Source organism: Balaenoptera ricei, chromosome 15, assembly GCF_028023285.1.
Source record: "Balaenoptera ricei isolate mBalRic1 chromosome 15, mBalRic1.hap2, whole genome shotgun sequence".
Classification (NCBI taxonomy): Eukaryota; Metazoa; Chordata; class Mammalia; order Artiodactyla; family Balaenopteridae; genus Balaenoptera; species Balaenoptera ricei.
This window is the reverse complement of record NC_082653.1, coordinates 74,060,303-74,075,104: the sequence shown is the minus strand read 5'-3', so window position 1 is coordinate 74,075,104 and position 14,802 is coordinate 74,060,303. Positions and strand designations below refer to the sequence as shown.

At 34.6% G+C, this 14,802-nt stretch overlaps 1 protein-coding gene across 1 annotated transcript in view; it reads left to right on the top strand.

Annotated features, from left to right (window-relative positions):
* Positions 1–13,125, top strand: part of SEPTIN14 (septin 14) — a 39,237-nt gene extending 26,112 nt beyond the window's left edge. The window contains exons 6-9 of the mRNA XM_059895874.1: positions 2,441–2,537; positions 3,824–3,992; positions 6,945–7,077; positions 12,946–13,125. Of these exons, the coding sequence (XP_059751857.1) occupies positions 2,441–2,537; positions 3,824–3,992; positions 6,945–7,077; positions 12,946–13,125 (579 nt within the window). The remainder of the gene's footprint in view (positions 1–2,440; positions 2,538–3,823; positions 3,993–6,944; positions 7,078–12,945) is intronic.
* Positions 13,126–14,802: the final 1,677 nt, after the last annotated feature.

Sequence of the window (14,802 nt, the reverse complement as noted above, 5' to 3'; positions counted from 1 at the left end):
TCAGTTTTTTGGAGTAGCTTGAGAAAGATAGGTATTAGCTCTTCTTTATATGTTTAGTAGAATTCCCATATGAGGCTGTCTGGTCCTGGACTTTTGTTTGCTAGGAGTTTTCTGATTACTGATTCAATTTCACTACTAAATATTGGTCTGTTCAGATTATATATTTCTTCTTGGTTCAGTTTTGGGAGATTATATTTTTCTAGGAATTTATCCATTTTTTTCTAGGTTGTCCAATTTATTGGCTTACAATTATTCATAGTATTCTCTTATGATTTTTTAATTTCTGTAAAATTCATTGTAATTTCTCCTCTTTCACTTATTATTTTGTTTATTTGGGTCCTCTCTCTCTATTTTTTTTAATCAGCCTGGCTAAAGGCTTGTCAATTTTGCTTACCCTTTTAAAAAACAAGCTTTCCATGACCAGGGTCACAAAGATGGTTCAACATAAGCATATCAATCAATGTGATACACCATGTACACCATACAAAACCATATGATCATCTCAATAGATGCAGAAAAAAGCATTTGATAAAATTCAACACCCATTCATGATAAAAACCCTTACGAAAGTGGGTATAGAGGGAATGTATCTCAACATAATAAAAGCTATTTATGACAAACGCACAGCCAATATACTACTCAACAGTGAGAAACTAAAGCCTTCCTGCTAAAATCTGGAATGAGACAAGGATGCACACTCTCACCACTTCTATTCAACATAATATTGGATGTCCTAGCCACAGCAATCAGACAGGAAAAAGAAATAAAAGGTATTCAAATCAGTAGGGAAGAGGTAAAATTGTCATTATATGCAGGTGACATGATACTATATATAGAAAACCCTAAAGACTCCACACAAAAACTACTAAAACTGATAAATGAATTCAGCAAGGTAGAAGGATACAATATTAACATACAGAAATCAGTTGCCTTTCTTTTTTTTTAACCCCAAATAGTTTATTTTATTTTGTTTTATACTTTACTGAAGTATAGTTGATCTACAATGTTGTGTTAATTTCTGCTGTACAGCAAAGTGATTCAGTTATATATGTATATATATACATATATATTCTCTTTCATGTTCTTTTCCATTATGGTTTATCACAGGATATTGAATATAGTTCCCTGTGCTATACAGTAAGATCTTGTTGTTTATCCATCCTATATATACTAGTTTGTATCTGCTAATCCCAAACTCCCATTCCTTCTCTCCCCCAATCCCCACCTCCTGGCAACCACAAGTCTGTTCTATATGTCTGTGAGTCTGTTTCGGTTTCATAGATATGTACATTTGTGTCATATAACTTTCAGTTATAAAATAAATAAGTCCTGGGGATGTGGTGTACAACATAGTGACTGTAGTTAATAGTACTGTATTGTATATTTGAAAGTTGCTAAGAGAGTAGATTCAAAAAGATCTCATCACAAGAAAAAAATTGTAACTGTGTGGTGATGGATGTTAACTAGACTTACTGTGGTGGTCATTTTACGATATATACAAAGACCAAATCATTATATTGTACATCAGAAACTAATATAATATGTCAATTATATCCCAATTAAAAAATATTTTAAAAAATATCATCTGAGGGCTTCCCTGGTGGCACAGTGGTTGAGAATCTGCCTGCCAATGCAGGGGACACGGGTTCGAGCCCTGGTCTGGGAAGATCCCACATGCCGTGGAGCAACTTGGCCCGTGAGCCACAATTACTGAGCCTTCGCGTCTGGAGCCTGTGCTCCGCAACAAGAGAGGCCGCGATAGTGAGAGGCCCGCGCACCACGATGAAGAGTGGCCCCCACTTGCCACAACTAGAGAAAGCCCTCGCACAGAAACGAAGACCCAACACAGCCATAAATAAATTAAAAAAAAAAGTAAACACACACACACACACACACACACACACACACACACACAGAATCATCTGAGAACAGATAGTTTTACTTATTCCTTTCTGATTTGCATTCCTTTTTTTTCTTTTTTAATTTTCTTTTCCATTTTCTATATAGTATTATTTATTAATATGCTTTATGTTATATTTCAATTAACTAATTATTAGAGTTTTCTTAATTTTGTCTTTTAGCTTTTATACTGGAGTTAAAAGTGATTTGCTTATTGTGTTTCAGGGTAAAGATAATGTGAGAAAAAGTATATGTCTACCAAAAACTGTTTTCTTTGTATTCCCCACAGTAGAATGCCTTGCTTTAGGCTGTACTCAGTAGGCAGTTTTCAACTGTGTGCATGATCTTGCACAAATGCTTACAGAAATTAATTTGCACATATTTAACGTGAAGTCATAAAATCTGAGGCAGGATAAATCACTTGTTTGAATAAACTTATGATGATATTATTGTCTCTGTTGTTTCCATAACAGAAATAAGACTAACAGAGTAAGTCATATTGGTATAAGGAAACATGATTAAAATTGTACTTACTTTCTAGGGACTCTTACCTTTTGCTGTAGTAGGAAGTATGGATGAAGTGAAAGTTGGAAAAAGAATGGTCAGAGGCCGTCAGTACCCTTGGGGAGTTTTACAAGGTAAATGTAACAAAGATGCGCAGGCTTGCTCTGGAATGATTATGCTTAAATATATATAAAATTATAAAAATTATATAAAATATAATTGTATAAATATATAAAACAAAATATTTTAACTTGAGTCAATATTGGTAACTCTTGCTAAACAGCAAATTAATAGTTACTGATAAGGAGCACAGATTCTGTTTCATTTAAGATAATGCTTATTTTGATTGTAATCTATTCTCACGGGAGTTTTCTGGATGGTGCTTTAGGCAAAACTTCAGAAACTGGGCAGAACCTCCTCATTTCCCCCTATCTGCCATATGCAGATTATCTCTCTATGCATAAACCATCACATTCAGAATGTTGGAAAGTTCTTTGAACAAAAGAACTCTGAACAACACAGAAGCATAAATATTGGTACTTGAAACATGTTATATAAGTTAATTGCTACCTAATTTATAAAGCATTTTAAAGTGGTCACTATAAAAAGGGATGGAAAACCATTTTAAAAATAAAGTAGTACAATTCTTTTTTGGATAAATTATACCTAGACATTTATATTAGTTATCTAGCATCATGATGAGTTAGAATAGTGTAATAGCAGTCATTTATTGTCTGATTCGTATACTTGTGATACTAATTATTGGGGACTAGTTTCCAAATGTTATTTTCAGTTAATATATTACAAATTTTTTAATTTATGAAATGTACTTAAAAACAACATATTTTAATGAATATTACATTTGGTTACAATATCATACACAATGCACAAAGTATTGTGTTCAGTCTTTTGGATATGAGAAACACAGTAGAGAGCCATGTGAATTTACTGAGTGATTTTGAAAATTGACTAATTCATTTTCATAAATATGGTGTGTAAATATAGTTTAATAACTAAATCATGCATAGTTGTTAAGACCTTTATGTTAGCAGGATTTACTTTAATAAAATTATTTACTTTAGTGAAATTATGTTATATTCTTTTTTAGTGCTCTGTAAAATACCTTGAGAATATTCATTTGAAAAATACTAACATAATTATTAATGAAAGTTTATGCCATCTACTAATATTACATGTTATTTCAGTGTTTCCTATTTATTCTTTGGCTAATAAATTTCAAGCAAATTTCCTGGTCTATAAATAAGCTCTACCTATAATTGGTATGTACCATATAACCATAGTTACATGGTTAAAAGAATTATAGCTATTAATCAGAACGATCTCTTAGCTCATTCAAGAATACTTAGAAAGTGATAGGGATTGATAATAAGCATTGTGGCTTTATTATTTTTCTGCCTAGTGGAAAATGAAGATCACTGTGACTTTGTTAAGCTCCGGGATGTGCTTCTTTATACAAACATGGAAGACTTGAAAGAACAAACCCACACTTGGCACTATGAACGTTATAGGTGCAGCAAACTTCAAAAAATGGGATTTACTGATGTGGGTCCAGACAACCAGCCAGTTAGGTGAGTGGAGATCTTGCTCAAACAAGATGACGGGTGACTTAGAAATCCCCTACAACGATGAGATATGATTATTTCGGAATGAGAATAGCTGTACTTCTCACATCCTAAATTTTGTGGTTTTTCATCATCTTCAGACTTAGATGGAGAGTTAGTAGGAGCAACATAATGCAAGGGCTCATTTATATGCATCCAATATGTGTATGTGCTGAAATGTGTATCCAAAAGAGAAAGTATATTTTATATGGAACAGAAGCTCAGGAAAGAGATTTGCAAATATTAGTAAAAATTGGTATAAGATGGCAAAGGATATTGAAAAGGATGGCAAAGGATATTGAGGATTGGATGGAGGAAAGAGGAAAAGCAGCAGTGTAATGTCATGGCGTTGTCGAATCCAAGTTCATGTGCACGACACACAGTGAGGCCAAACAAACCGAAACATTGGAGTTTGGAGCAGAGAAAGGTTTATCGCAAGGACCTTGCAAGGAGAATGGGTGGCTCATGCTCAAAAGACCTGAACTCTCTGATGGGTTTCAGGGAAGAAGTTTTTATAGGCAAAATTTGTGGGGGAGGGCTATAGGATGTGTAACCCTCCTCTGATTGGTTGATGGTGAGGTAACAGGGTGATGTTCAGTCATCAGCCTTCTGGTTCCTACCAGTCTGGGTCTACATGCTTGTGCTCAGCCTGAAATTATCATCCTCCACCTGGGTAGGCACGTTAGTTCCTGTAGAAGAACTCAAGAGATCTGTATCAGATTGTCATACACACACTCCCGCCCCTGCCCCAGGAGGAACCAGGTCCAGGACCCCATGCTGCACTATTGTTTCTTTCTGCATTCCCTCACTCTCCTCCCAGTAGCTGTTTGAATCTGCCCTTTGGAACTCAGGGAAGGTCTAGGAGGTGGAAAGCCTTTTTCCCACAAACAAGAAAGGGGGTACACGGAAAGGCTTTTATGTCTGGGAGGGTCCCACAACATCCCGCTCGGTTTCAATCTCCCCTTTTCTTTGATATTCCTCAATCTTGAGGGGAACAGGTGTTGGACAAGATAGGGAATAACATTTTGGATGGAGAGCTCAATCATAAACTTGGCAGAGGAACTAGGTTTTAGGGGGACTCAGTTTCAATGGAAGTCAAGTGAAAATAGTTTGAGAGCAGGTGTACTTAGCTATATTGAGGAGGAATAGGATTTGTGCTGCAGAAGGGTCACAGTGTAGAACAATCCAGTTATATTAGTTACAGTACTTTGAAGGCAACCAGAATTGAACTGGCTATCTTAAATGCATCATATTTTGAAAGACACCTGGCCTTATTTTAATTGCTTTGAGAACCTCATAAATTAGATGTTTCCCCAAATTTTGTTGTCAAAAGATGTGAAGAAGTGTGATATAATAAAAAGTGGTAGGAGAAACAAAACATACTTTAAGTGTTTCAAAATTTGAGTACTTACTATATATACACTCTCTATACTTATATTCAATATGGCACCTCACTTTTTTACATCTCGTGATATAGAAATTTTCATTTCTGTACATGAGAGAATATTGGTAAATGTCCTTATATGTGACATAACAATATATATATGTATTTTATTGAAGTATAGTTGATTTACAATGTTGTGTTAATTTCTGCTGTATAGCAAAGTGATTCAGATATATATATAGATATATTCTTTTTCATATTCTTTTCCATTATGGTTTATCACAGGTTATTGAATATAGTTCCCTGTGCTATACAGTAGGACCCTGTTGTTTATCCATTCTATATATAATAGTTTGCATCTGCTAATCCCAAACTCCCAGTCCATCCCTCCCCTCCCCGCTCCTCCTTGGCAACCACAAGTCTGTTTTCTATGTCTGGGAGTCTGTTTCTATTTCATAGATAAGTTCATTTGTGTCATATTTTAGATTCCACATATAAGTGATACCATATGGTATTTGTCTTTCTCTTTTTGACTTACTTCACTTAGTATGATAATTTCTAGGTCCATCCATGTTGCTGCAAATGGCATTATTTCATTCTTTTTTATGGCTGAGTAGTATTCCATTGTATATATGTACTACCTCTTCTTTATCCATCATCTGTTGATGAACATTTAGGTTGTTTCCATGTCTTGGCTCTTGTGAAGAGTGCTGCTATAAACACAGGGGTGCATGTATCTTTTTGAATTATAGTTTTGTCTGGATTTATGCTCAGAAGTGGGATTGCTGGATCATATAGCAACACTATTTTCAGTTTTTTGAGGAATGTCTATACTGTTTTCCATAGTGGCTGTACCAATTTACTTTCCCACAAACAGTGTAAGAGGGTTCCCTTTTCCCCATACCCTCCCCAGGCTTTGTTATTTGTAGATTTTTTTAGTGATAGCCATTCTGACCGGTGTGAGGTGGTACCTCATTGCAGTTTTGATTTGCATTTCTCTAATAATTAGGGATGCTGAACATCTTTTCATGTGCCTGTTGGCCATCTGTATATCTTCTTTCGAGAAATGACTATTTAGGTCTTCTGCCTGTTTTTCGATTGGGTTGTTTGGGTTTTTTTTTTTTTTTTAATTTTATTTATTTATTTTATTTATGGCTGTGTTGGGTCTTCGTTTCTGTGCGAGGGCTTTCTCTAGCTGCGGCAAGCGGGGACCACTCTTCATCGCGGTGCGCGGGCCTCTCACTATCGTGGCCTCTCTTGTTGCGGAGCACAGGCTCCAGACACGCAGGCTCAGTAATTGTGGCTCACGGGCCCAGTTGCTCCGCGGCATGTGGGATCTTCCCAGACCAGGGCTCGAACCCGTGTCCCCTGCATTGGCAGGCAGATTCTCAACCACTGCGCCACCAGGGAAGCCTCCTGTTTGGGTTTTTTGTTGTTGAGTTGTATGAGCTACTTATATTAATAAACAATATATATTTTTACATGTTTATTTATATTAACATTTTAATATAAAAGTAACACAAATTTCTTTTCAGTTTTCAAGAGATCTATGAAGCCAAAAGGCAGGAGTTCTTGGATCAATGTCAGAGGGAAGAAGAAGAGTTGAAACAGAAGTTTATGCAGAGAGTAAAGCAGAAAGAAACAGCATTTAAAGAAGCTGAAAAAGAGGCAAGTCCTGCTAGTTTGATATAATTTAGGTGTTCTATTAAGTTGGAGGTTTTCATCTCAAGAGTTTAGATGATTTTGTTGGAGGATCCTTGCTATTCTTCAAAAAGTAGCTATTTACCATATAGGTTTTGGATACAGCCTTTAAAAATTTGCCATCTGTAATCTTATTTTTTTCTAGAGCATTTGGAGAATTTACTTTTTTAATTTTTTAAACTGAAGTATAATTTGACTTACAATATTATATCAGTTTCAGGTATACAACAGTGATTGAATATTTTTATACATTACAAAATGATCACCGTGATGTCCCAGTTACCATCTGTCACCATACAAGGTTTTACAATATTATTCACTATATTCCTTATGCTGTACATTACATGCCCATGACATTATTTTATAACTGGAAGTTTGTATCCCTTAATCTCCTTCACCTATTTCACTCATCCTCTAATGCCACTCTTCTCTGGCAACCACCAGTTTGTTCTCTGTATCTATGAGTCTGTTTCTCTTTTATTATGTTTGTTCATTTGAATTGTTTTTTAGATTCCGTGTATAAGTGAAATCATATGGCATTTATCTTTCTCTATCTGACTTATTTCACTTAGCATAATACCCTCCAGGTCCATCCATGTTGTCACAAAAGGCAAAATTTCATTCTTTTTATGGCTAATGTTTCATTGTATATATATACCACATCTTATTTATCCATTCATCTATTGATGGACACTTATGTTGCTTCCATATCTTGGCTATTGTAAATAATGCTGCAATGAACATAGAGGTGCATGTATTTTTTCAACTTAGTGTTTTTGTTTTCTTCAGAAAAATACCCAGAAGTGGAATTACTGGATCGTACAGTTGTCCTATTTTTAATTTTTTGAGGAAGCTCCATCCTATTTTCCATAGTGACCGTACCAATTTACATTCCCACTAATTCTGCACAAGTGTTGCCTTTTCTCCACATCCTTGCCAAAGTGTTATCTTTTTGATAATAGCCATTTTGAAGGGTGTGAAGAGATATCTAATTGTGAACTTGATTTGCATTTCCCTGAGGATCAGTGATGTTGAGCATTTTCTCATGTACCTGTTGGTCATCTCCATATCTTCTTTGGAAAAATGTCTGTGTAGTTCCTCTGCTCTTTTTGTAATTGGATTGTTTGGGGTTTTTTTATGTTGAGTTGTATGCATTCTTTATATATTTTGATTATTAACCCCTTATTAGATATATTGTTTAAAAATGTCTTCTCCCGTTCAATAGGCTGCCTTTTCATTTTGTTAATAACTTCCTTCACTGTGCAAAAGCTTTTCAGTTTTTTTTTTTTTTTAAAGATTTTCTTTTTCTCTTTGTTTTTATTTATTTATTTATTTATTTATTTATTTATTTATTTTATGGCTGTGTTGGGTCTTCGTTTCTGTGTGAGGGCTTTCTCTAGTTGCGGCGAGCGGGGGCCACTCTTCATCGCGGTGCGCGGGCCTCTCACTATCGCGGCCTCTCTTGTTGCGGAGCACAGGCTCCAGACGCGCAGGCTCAGTAGTTGTGGCTCACGGGCCTAGTTGCTCCGCGGCATGTGGGATCTTCCCAGACCAGGGCTCGAACCCGTGTCCCCTGCATCGGCAGGCAGGTTCTCAACCACTGCGCCACCAGAGAAGCCCAAGCTTTTCAGTTTGATGCAGTCCCATTTGTTTATTTTTGCATTTGTTTCCCTTCCTTGAGGAGACATATCCAAAAAAAATTGATAAGACCGATGTCAAAGAGCTTACTGCCTATGTTTTTTCTAGAGTTTTGTGGTTTCAAATCTTACAGTTATATCTTTAATCCAATTTGTTTATTTTTGTATATGGCATCAGAAAGTAGTCCAGTTTGATTCCTTTGCACGTAGCTGTCCAGTTTTCCCAACATCATTTATTGAACAGGCTGTCTTTCCCTCGTGTACATTCTTGCCTCCTTTGTTGTAGATTAGTTGACCGTATTAAGTGTGGGTTTATTTCTGGTCTCTCTTTTCTGTTCCACCGGTCTGTGTGTCTGTTTTGGTGCCAGTACCATATGTTTTGATTGCTGTAGCTATGTAGTATATAGTTTGAAATCAGGGATGGAGAGACCTCCAGCTTTGTTCTTCTTTCTCAAGATTGTTTTGGCTATTCGTGGTCTTTCGTGTTTCCATACAAACTTTAGAATTATTTGTTCTAGTTCAGTGAAAAATGCCATTGGTACTTTGATAGGGATAACATTGAATCTGTAGATTGCCTTTTGTATTGTAGTTATTATACCAATAATTTTTTCAATCCACGATGACAGTATATCTTTCCATTTATTTGTGTCATTTCAATTTCTTTCATCGTTGTCTTATTGTTTTCCAAGTACAAGTCTTTTACATCCTTGGTTAGATTTATTTCTAGGTATCTTATGTTTTTTTGCAATTGTAATGGGTTTGTTTTCTTAATTTCTCTTTCTGATAGTTCATTGTTAGTGTATAGAAATGCAGCAGATTTCTGTATATTAATTTTGTATTCTGCAACTTTACTGAATTCGTTTACTAGTTCTAACAGTTTTTTGGTGACATCGTTAGGATTTTCTATATATAGTGTCATGTTCTCTGCAAACAGTGACAGTTTTACCTCTTCCTTTCTAATTTGGATGCCTTTTATTTCTTTTTCTTGGCTGATTGTTCTGGCTAGGACTTCCAATACTATGTTGAATAGATGTGGTGAGAGTGGACATCCTTGTTTTGTTCTTGATCTTGAAATACTTTCAGCTCTTCACAACTGAGTACCATGTTGGTTGTAGGTTTGTCATATATGGCCTTTATTATGTTGAGGTTGTTATGTTTCATCTATACCCACTTTGTTGAGAGTTTTTATCATAAATTGATGTGGAATTTTGTCAAAAGCTTTTCCTGCATCTATTGATATGATCATATGATTTTATTCTTCAATTTTTTTAATATAGTATATATCACATTGTTTGATTTGTGAATATTGAATCATCCTTGCATCCCTGGGATAAATCCTGCTTGATCATGGTATATGATCCTTTTGATGTATTGTTGAATTTGATTTGCCAGTATGTTGTTGAGGATTTTTGCATCTATGTTCATCAGTGATACTGGCCTGTAATTTTTTGTGTGTGTGGTTTCTTTGTCTGGTTTTGGTATCAGTGTAATGCTGGCCTTGTAGAATGAGTTCAGAAGTATTCCTTCCTCTTCAGCTTTTTGGAATAGTTTGAGAAGGATAGGCATTATCTCTTCTTTAAATGTTTAGTAGAATTCACCTGTCAAATTATCTGGTCCTGGACTTTCGTTTGTTGGGAGTTTTAAAATTACTGATTCAATTTTACTACTGGTAATTTGTTCATATTTTGAATTTCTTCCTGATTCAGTCTTGGGAAATTGTACATTTCTAGAAATTTATTCATTTCCTCTAGGTTGCCCATTTTATTGGCATATAATTTTTCATATTAATCTCTTATGATCCTTTGTATTTCTGTGGTATCATTTGTAACTTCTCTTTTTTCATTTCTGATTTTACTTGGGCCCTCTCTTTTTTTTCTTATGAGTCTAGCTAAAGGTTTATCAATTTTGTTTATCTTTTGAAAGAACCAGCTCTTAGTTTCATTGATCTTTTCTATTTTTTAAGCCTCTATTTCATTTATTTCTGCTTCAACCTTTATGATTTATTTCCTTCTGCTAACTTTGGGTTTTGTTAGTTCTTCTTTTCTAATTTGTTTATGTGTAATGTTAAGTTGTTTATACTAGATATTTTTCTTGTTTCCTGAGGTAGGCTTGTATTGCTATAAACTTCCCTCACAGCACTGCTTTTGCTGTATCCCATAGATTTTGGAAAAATGTGTTTCTGTTTTCATTTATCTCCAGGTATTTAAAAATTTCCTCTTTGTTTCTTCCATGACCCATTTGTTGTTTAGCAGCATATTGTTTGGCCTCCACATGTTTGTGTTTTTTGCAGTATTTTTCTTATAGTTGATTTCTAGCTCATAGTGCTGTGGTTAGAAAAGAGACTTGATATGATTTCACTCTTCTAAATTTATTGAGAGTTCTTTTGTGGTCTAGCATGTGTCTATACTAGAGAAAGTTTCATGTGTACTTGAAAAGAATGTATATTTCTGCTGCTCTTGGACAGAGTATTCTATATATGTGTGTGTGAGTGTGTGTGTGTGTGTCTGTCATTTGAGACCAATGTTTCCGTATTGGTTTTCTGTGTGGATAATCTGTCCATTGATGTGAGTGCATTGTTAAAGTTCCCTAATATGATTATGCTACTGTCAATTTCTTCCTTTAAGTTTGTTAATAGTTGCTTTATGTATTTGGGTGCTCCTATGTTGGGTGCATCTATATTTACAATTGTTATATCTTCTTGATGAACTGATCCCTTTATCATTATGTAATGTCCTTCTTTGTCTTTTGTTACAGTCTTTGCTTTAAAGCCTATTTTGGCTGATATAAGTATTGCTACACCAGCTGTCTTTTCATTTCCATTTGCATAGAACACTTTTTCTGTCCCCTCATTTAGATTTATGATCCATTTGAGTTTAATTTTTGTGAAGGTTTGTGTCTAGATTCTTTGGGGATTTTTTTTTCATGTGAATATTCAGTTGTTTCAGCACAAGTTGTTGAAGAGACTATCTTTCCTCCTTGTACTACCTATGCTCCTTTGTCAAAGATCAATTTACTAAATATATTTGCATCTATTTCTAGGCTCTCTATTTTGTTGCATTGATCTATTTTTCTATTTTTTTCACCAATATCACACTATCGTGATTACTGTAGTTTTAGTCAGATTACTATAGTCAGTGAAGTCAGGTAGCATCAGTTCTTCAAGTTTATTCTTCTCCTTCAATATTGTGTTGGTTATTCTGGGTCTTTTGTTTTGCCATAAAACCTTTAGAATCAGTTTGTCAATATCTATAAAATAACTTGCTGGGATTTTGATTAGGATTGCAATGACTCTGTAGATCAAGTTGGGAAGAACTGACAACTTGACAATATTGAGTCTTCCTATCCACAAACATGAAATAGTTATTTATTTTGTTCTTCTCTAATGTTTTTCATCAGGGTTTTGTTGTTTTCTTCATATGGATCTTGTATGTATTTTGTTAGATTTATACCTAAGTATTTCATTGGGGGGGTTAATGCAATTGTTATTGCGTTTTTTACTTCAAATTCCACTTGTTCACTGCTGGTATATAGGAAAGCAATTAACCTTTATATAATAACCTTATATCTTGCAACCTTGCTATAATCGCTAATTAGTTCCAGGAGTTTTTTGGTCAGTTCTTTTGGATTTGCTACATAGATGATTATGTTATCTGTAAACAATGACAGTTTTATGTCTTTCTTCCCAATCTGTATACATTTTATTTTTCTTCTCTTACTTTATTGCATTAGCAAGGACTTCCAGTACAATGTTGAAAGGGAGTAGTGAGGGGGGACATCCTTACCTTGAACCTGACTTGCAGGAAAAGTCCGAGTTTCTCACCAGAGTAGTTAATATTTGAAATGTTTATGTATTAAGATAAAGTTTAGCTTTCTCTGATTTCTACCTTCAACCTCCCATCTTTAAGTAAAAAGTTTTCTCAATGATTTTGCCATCATTTATAAATACCACACTCCCACATCCCCAGCCTTTGCAATCATTCTTCTTGCCATTTTATGTAGATGCTCATTTGCTTCTCAGGTCTGAAAATGTAATTACGAGCAATATGACTCCAGCAGAGATAATTTTTGAGACTGTTATTAAGATCAAGTGTTACTCTGATGATTAGGGTATGTTTGATAACCAGAAAAAAAGAAACATGTTCTTGGGGATGTGCCACCATAGCGTGCTTTGAGTCACAACTGCAGATTTGTTTCACAGCTACAGGACAAGTTTGAGCATCTTAAGAGGGTCCAACAAGAGGAGACAATGAAACTTGAGGAGGAGAGAAGACAATTAGAAGAAGAAATAATAGATTTTTATAAAATGAAGGCTGCCTCTGGAACATTGCAGACTCAGGGGTGTACCAATATAAGGAAGGACAAAGATCGTAAGAAATAATCCTCTCTTACCATTCTGTGTGTCATAGAGCCCTATCACTCTCAATCCCATCTTCCTGTGAGATTTTTCTCATAGCACTAATTCTGATTGAAATTATACTAAGTTTTAAAATCTGTTTGCTTATTGTACATTTTCTCCAACTAGAATGTGAACTCCTTGGGAGTAGGTACCTTGACCATCTTGTTAAATGCTCTGTCCTCAGTGTTTAGAACAAGAATAGCACAGAATTAGCACTCAATACATATTTGCTAAAATGAAAGAAAATCAAAGAATTATATAGCACAGTGTAAAAAGTGATTAGCTGTTGAAATTCTTTTACCATAGCCCTACCTGTGGCTCCAGGGACTAAGTATATATATACTATTTCATATCTAAATAGAAGTAGGGGATTTGTTGGCATAAAATATTATGTTATAAAAAGCTAATTCTTATGCTGATATTCCTTAACAAATTCTACTGATAATAATTTCTTGATACTTTTTATTAAATAAAATATTGTTTCTGATTGGAACTCTTAGGCTTTTATGTTAGACCTTGTAAAACTAATATTGGAATAAATCTTGAAAAGTTAGGGAGAGCCAGAAAACAGTGGGAAACCATGAGTAACATTTGGATGATAATATTACACCTTACATATTTGGGGTATATGTTAAAACTAAAGTTATCAAATAAAGTAGACTTTTTTTTTTGCCATTTCAAAATTTTCCTTCTGACTATATATCCTGATTTTCCGCATTTACAATGTCAGTTCATCTATGTGTATGGCTGACTCACCGTGACTCATTCTATGAAAGTACTACCGTTGAGGGTCTGTATATATTTACTCCAGCTACATCTGGCATAGTTCATGGAATTTTTCTCATGTCCCTAAAAGAATAAATTTTTCTTCTGTTGTAATTGTATTACTGCATTCATTTCAAAGGCAGCATTTTTTTTTCAGGGTATCAGGGTATTGTGATTTCGCCTCAAAATATTTGAGAAAATATAATCTGATTTATAATACCGTTACTTCTTGAAAGTTTTTTTTTTTTTGAAAAATACAGGGAAAGGGAGGTATATCCACAATGATTTTTATATATGTTATTAAGTCACCTTATGATTTTATCATTTGGGGGAAGAATGAAGTCTACTATGTGAACTTTTAATGGAAACTCTACAAGGACCAGGATCTTTGTTTTGTTCACTTATGAATTCATCCCTAGGCCTAGAACAGTGCCTGGCACATGATGGTAATTGTTCATTGAATAAATGAAAACAATAATAGTACATTAGCTATATTATATGCATGGATAGTTTAATTTAGATCATTGACTTTTAGAAGATAAACAATTAGTATAACTTATTATTGCTTTCCCACATGCTGGCTAATTATACAGCTAAGGGATTTTCATCTTCTCATTCTCTCAACACAATCCAGTGTTATTAAAATTTGAGTCACCAATGTTGTTACACATATAAAAAACAATAACATTAGCCTTGTAAAAGTGCATTTCTAAAATGCACTTGGTTGTATTTGAGGCTGGACCCTTTAGGTAATAATGTGATAGTCCGTGTTTCTTTTAGAGAAAGGAAAGAGTCACCCTAAATAAACTATATGGTTTTTCTTTCCACTTCTTTTCCAAAGGTATAAAACAAGTTATGATTTAGTCATATAAAGCATACATTTGCTCATTAAAT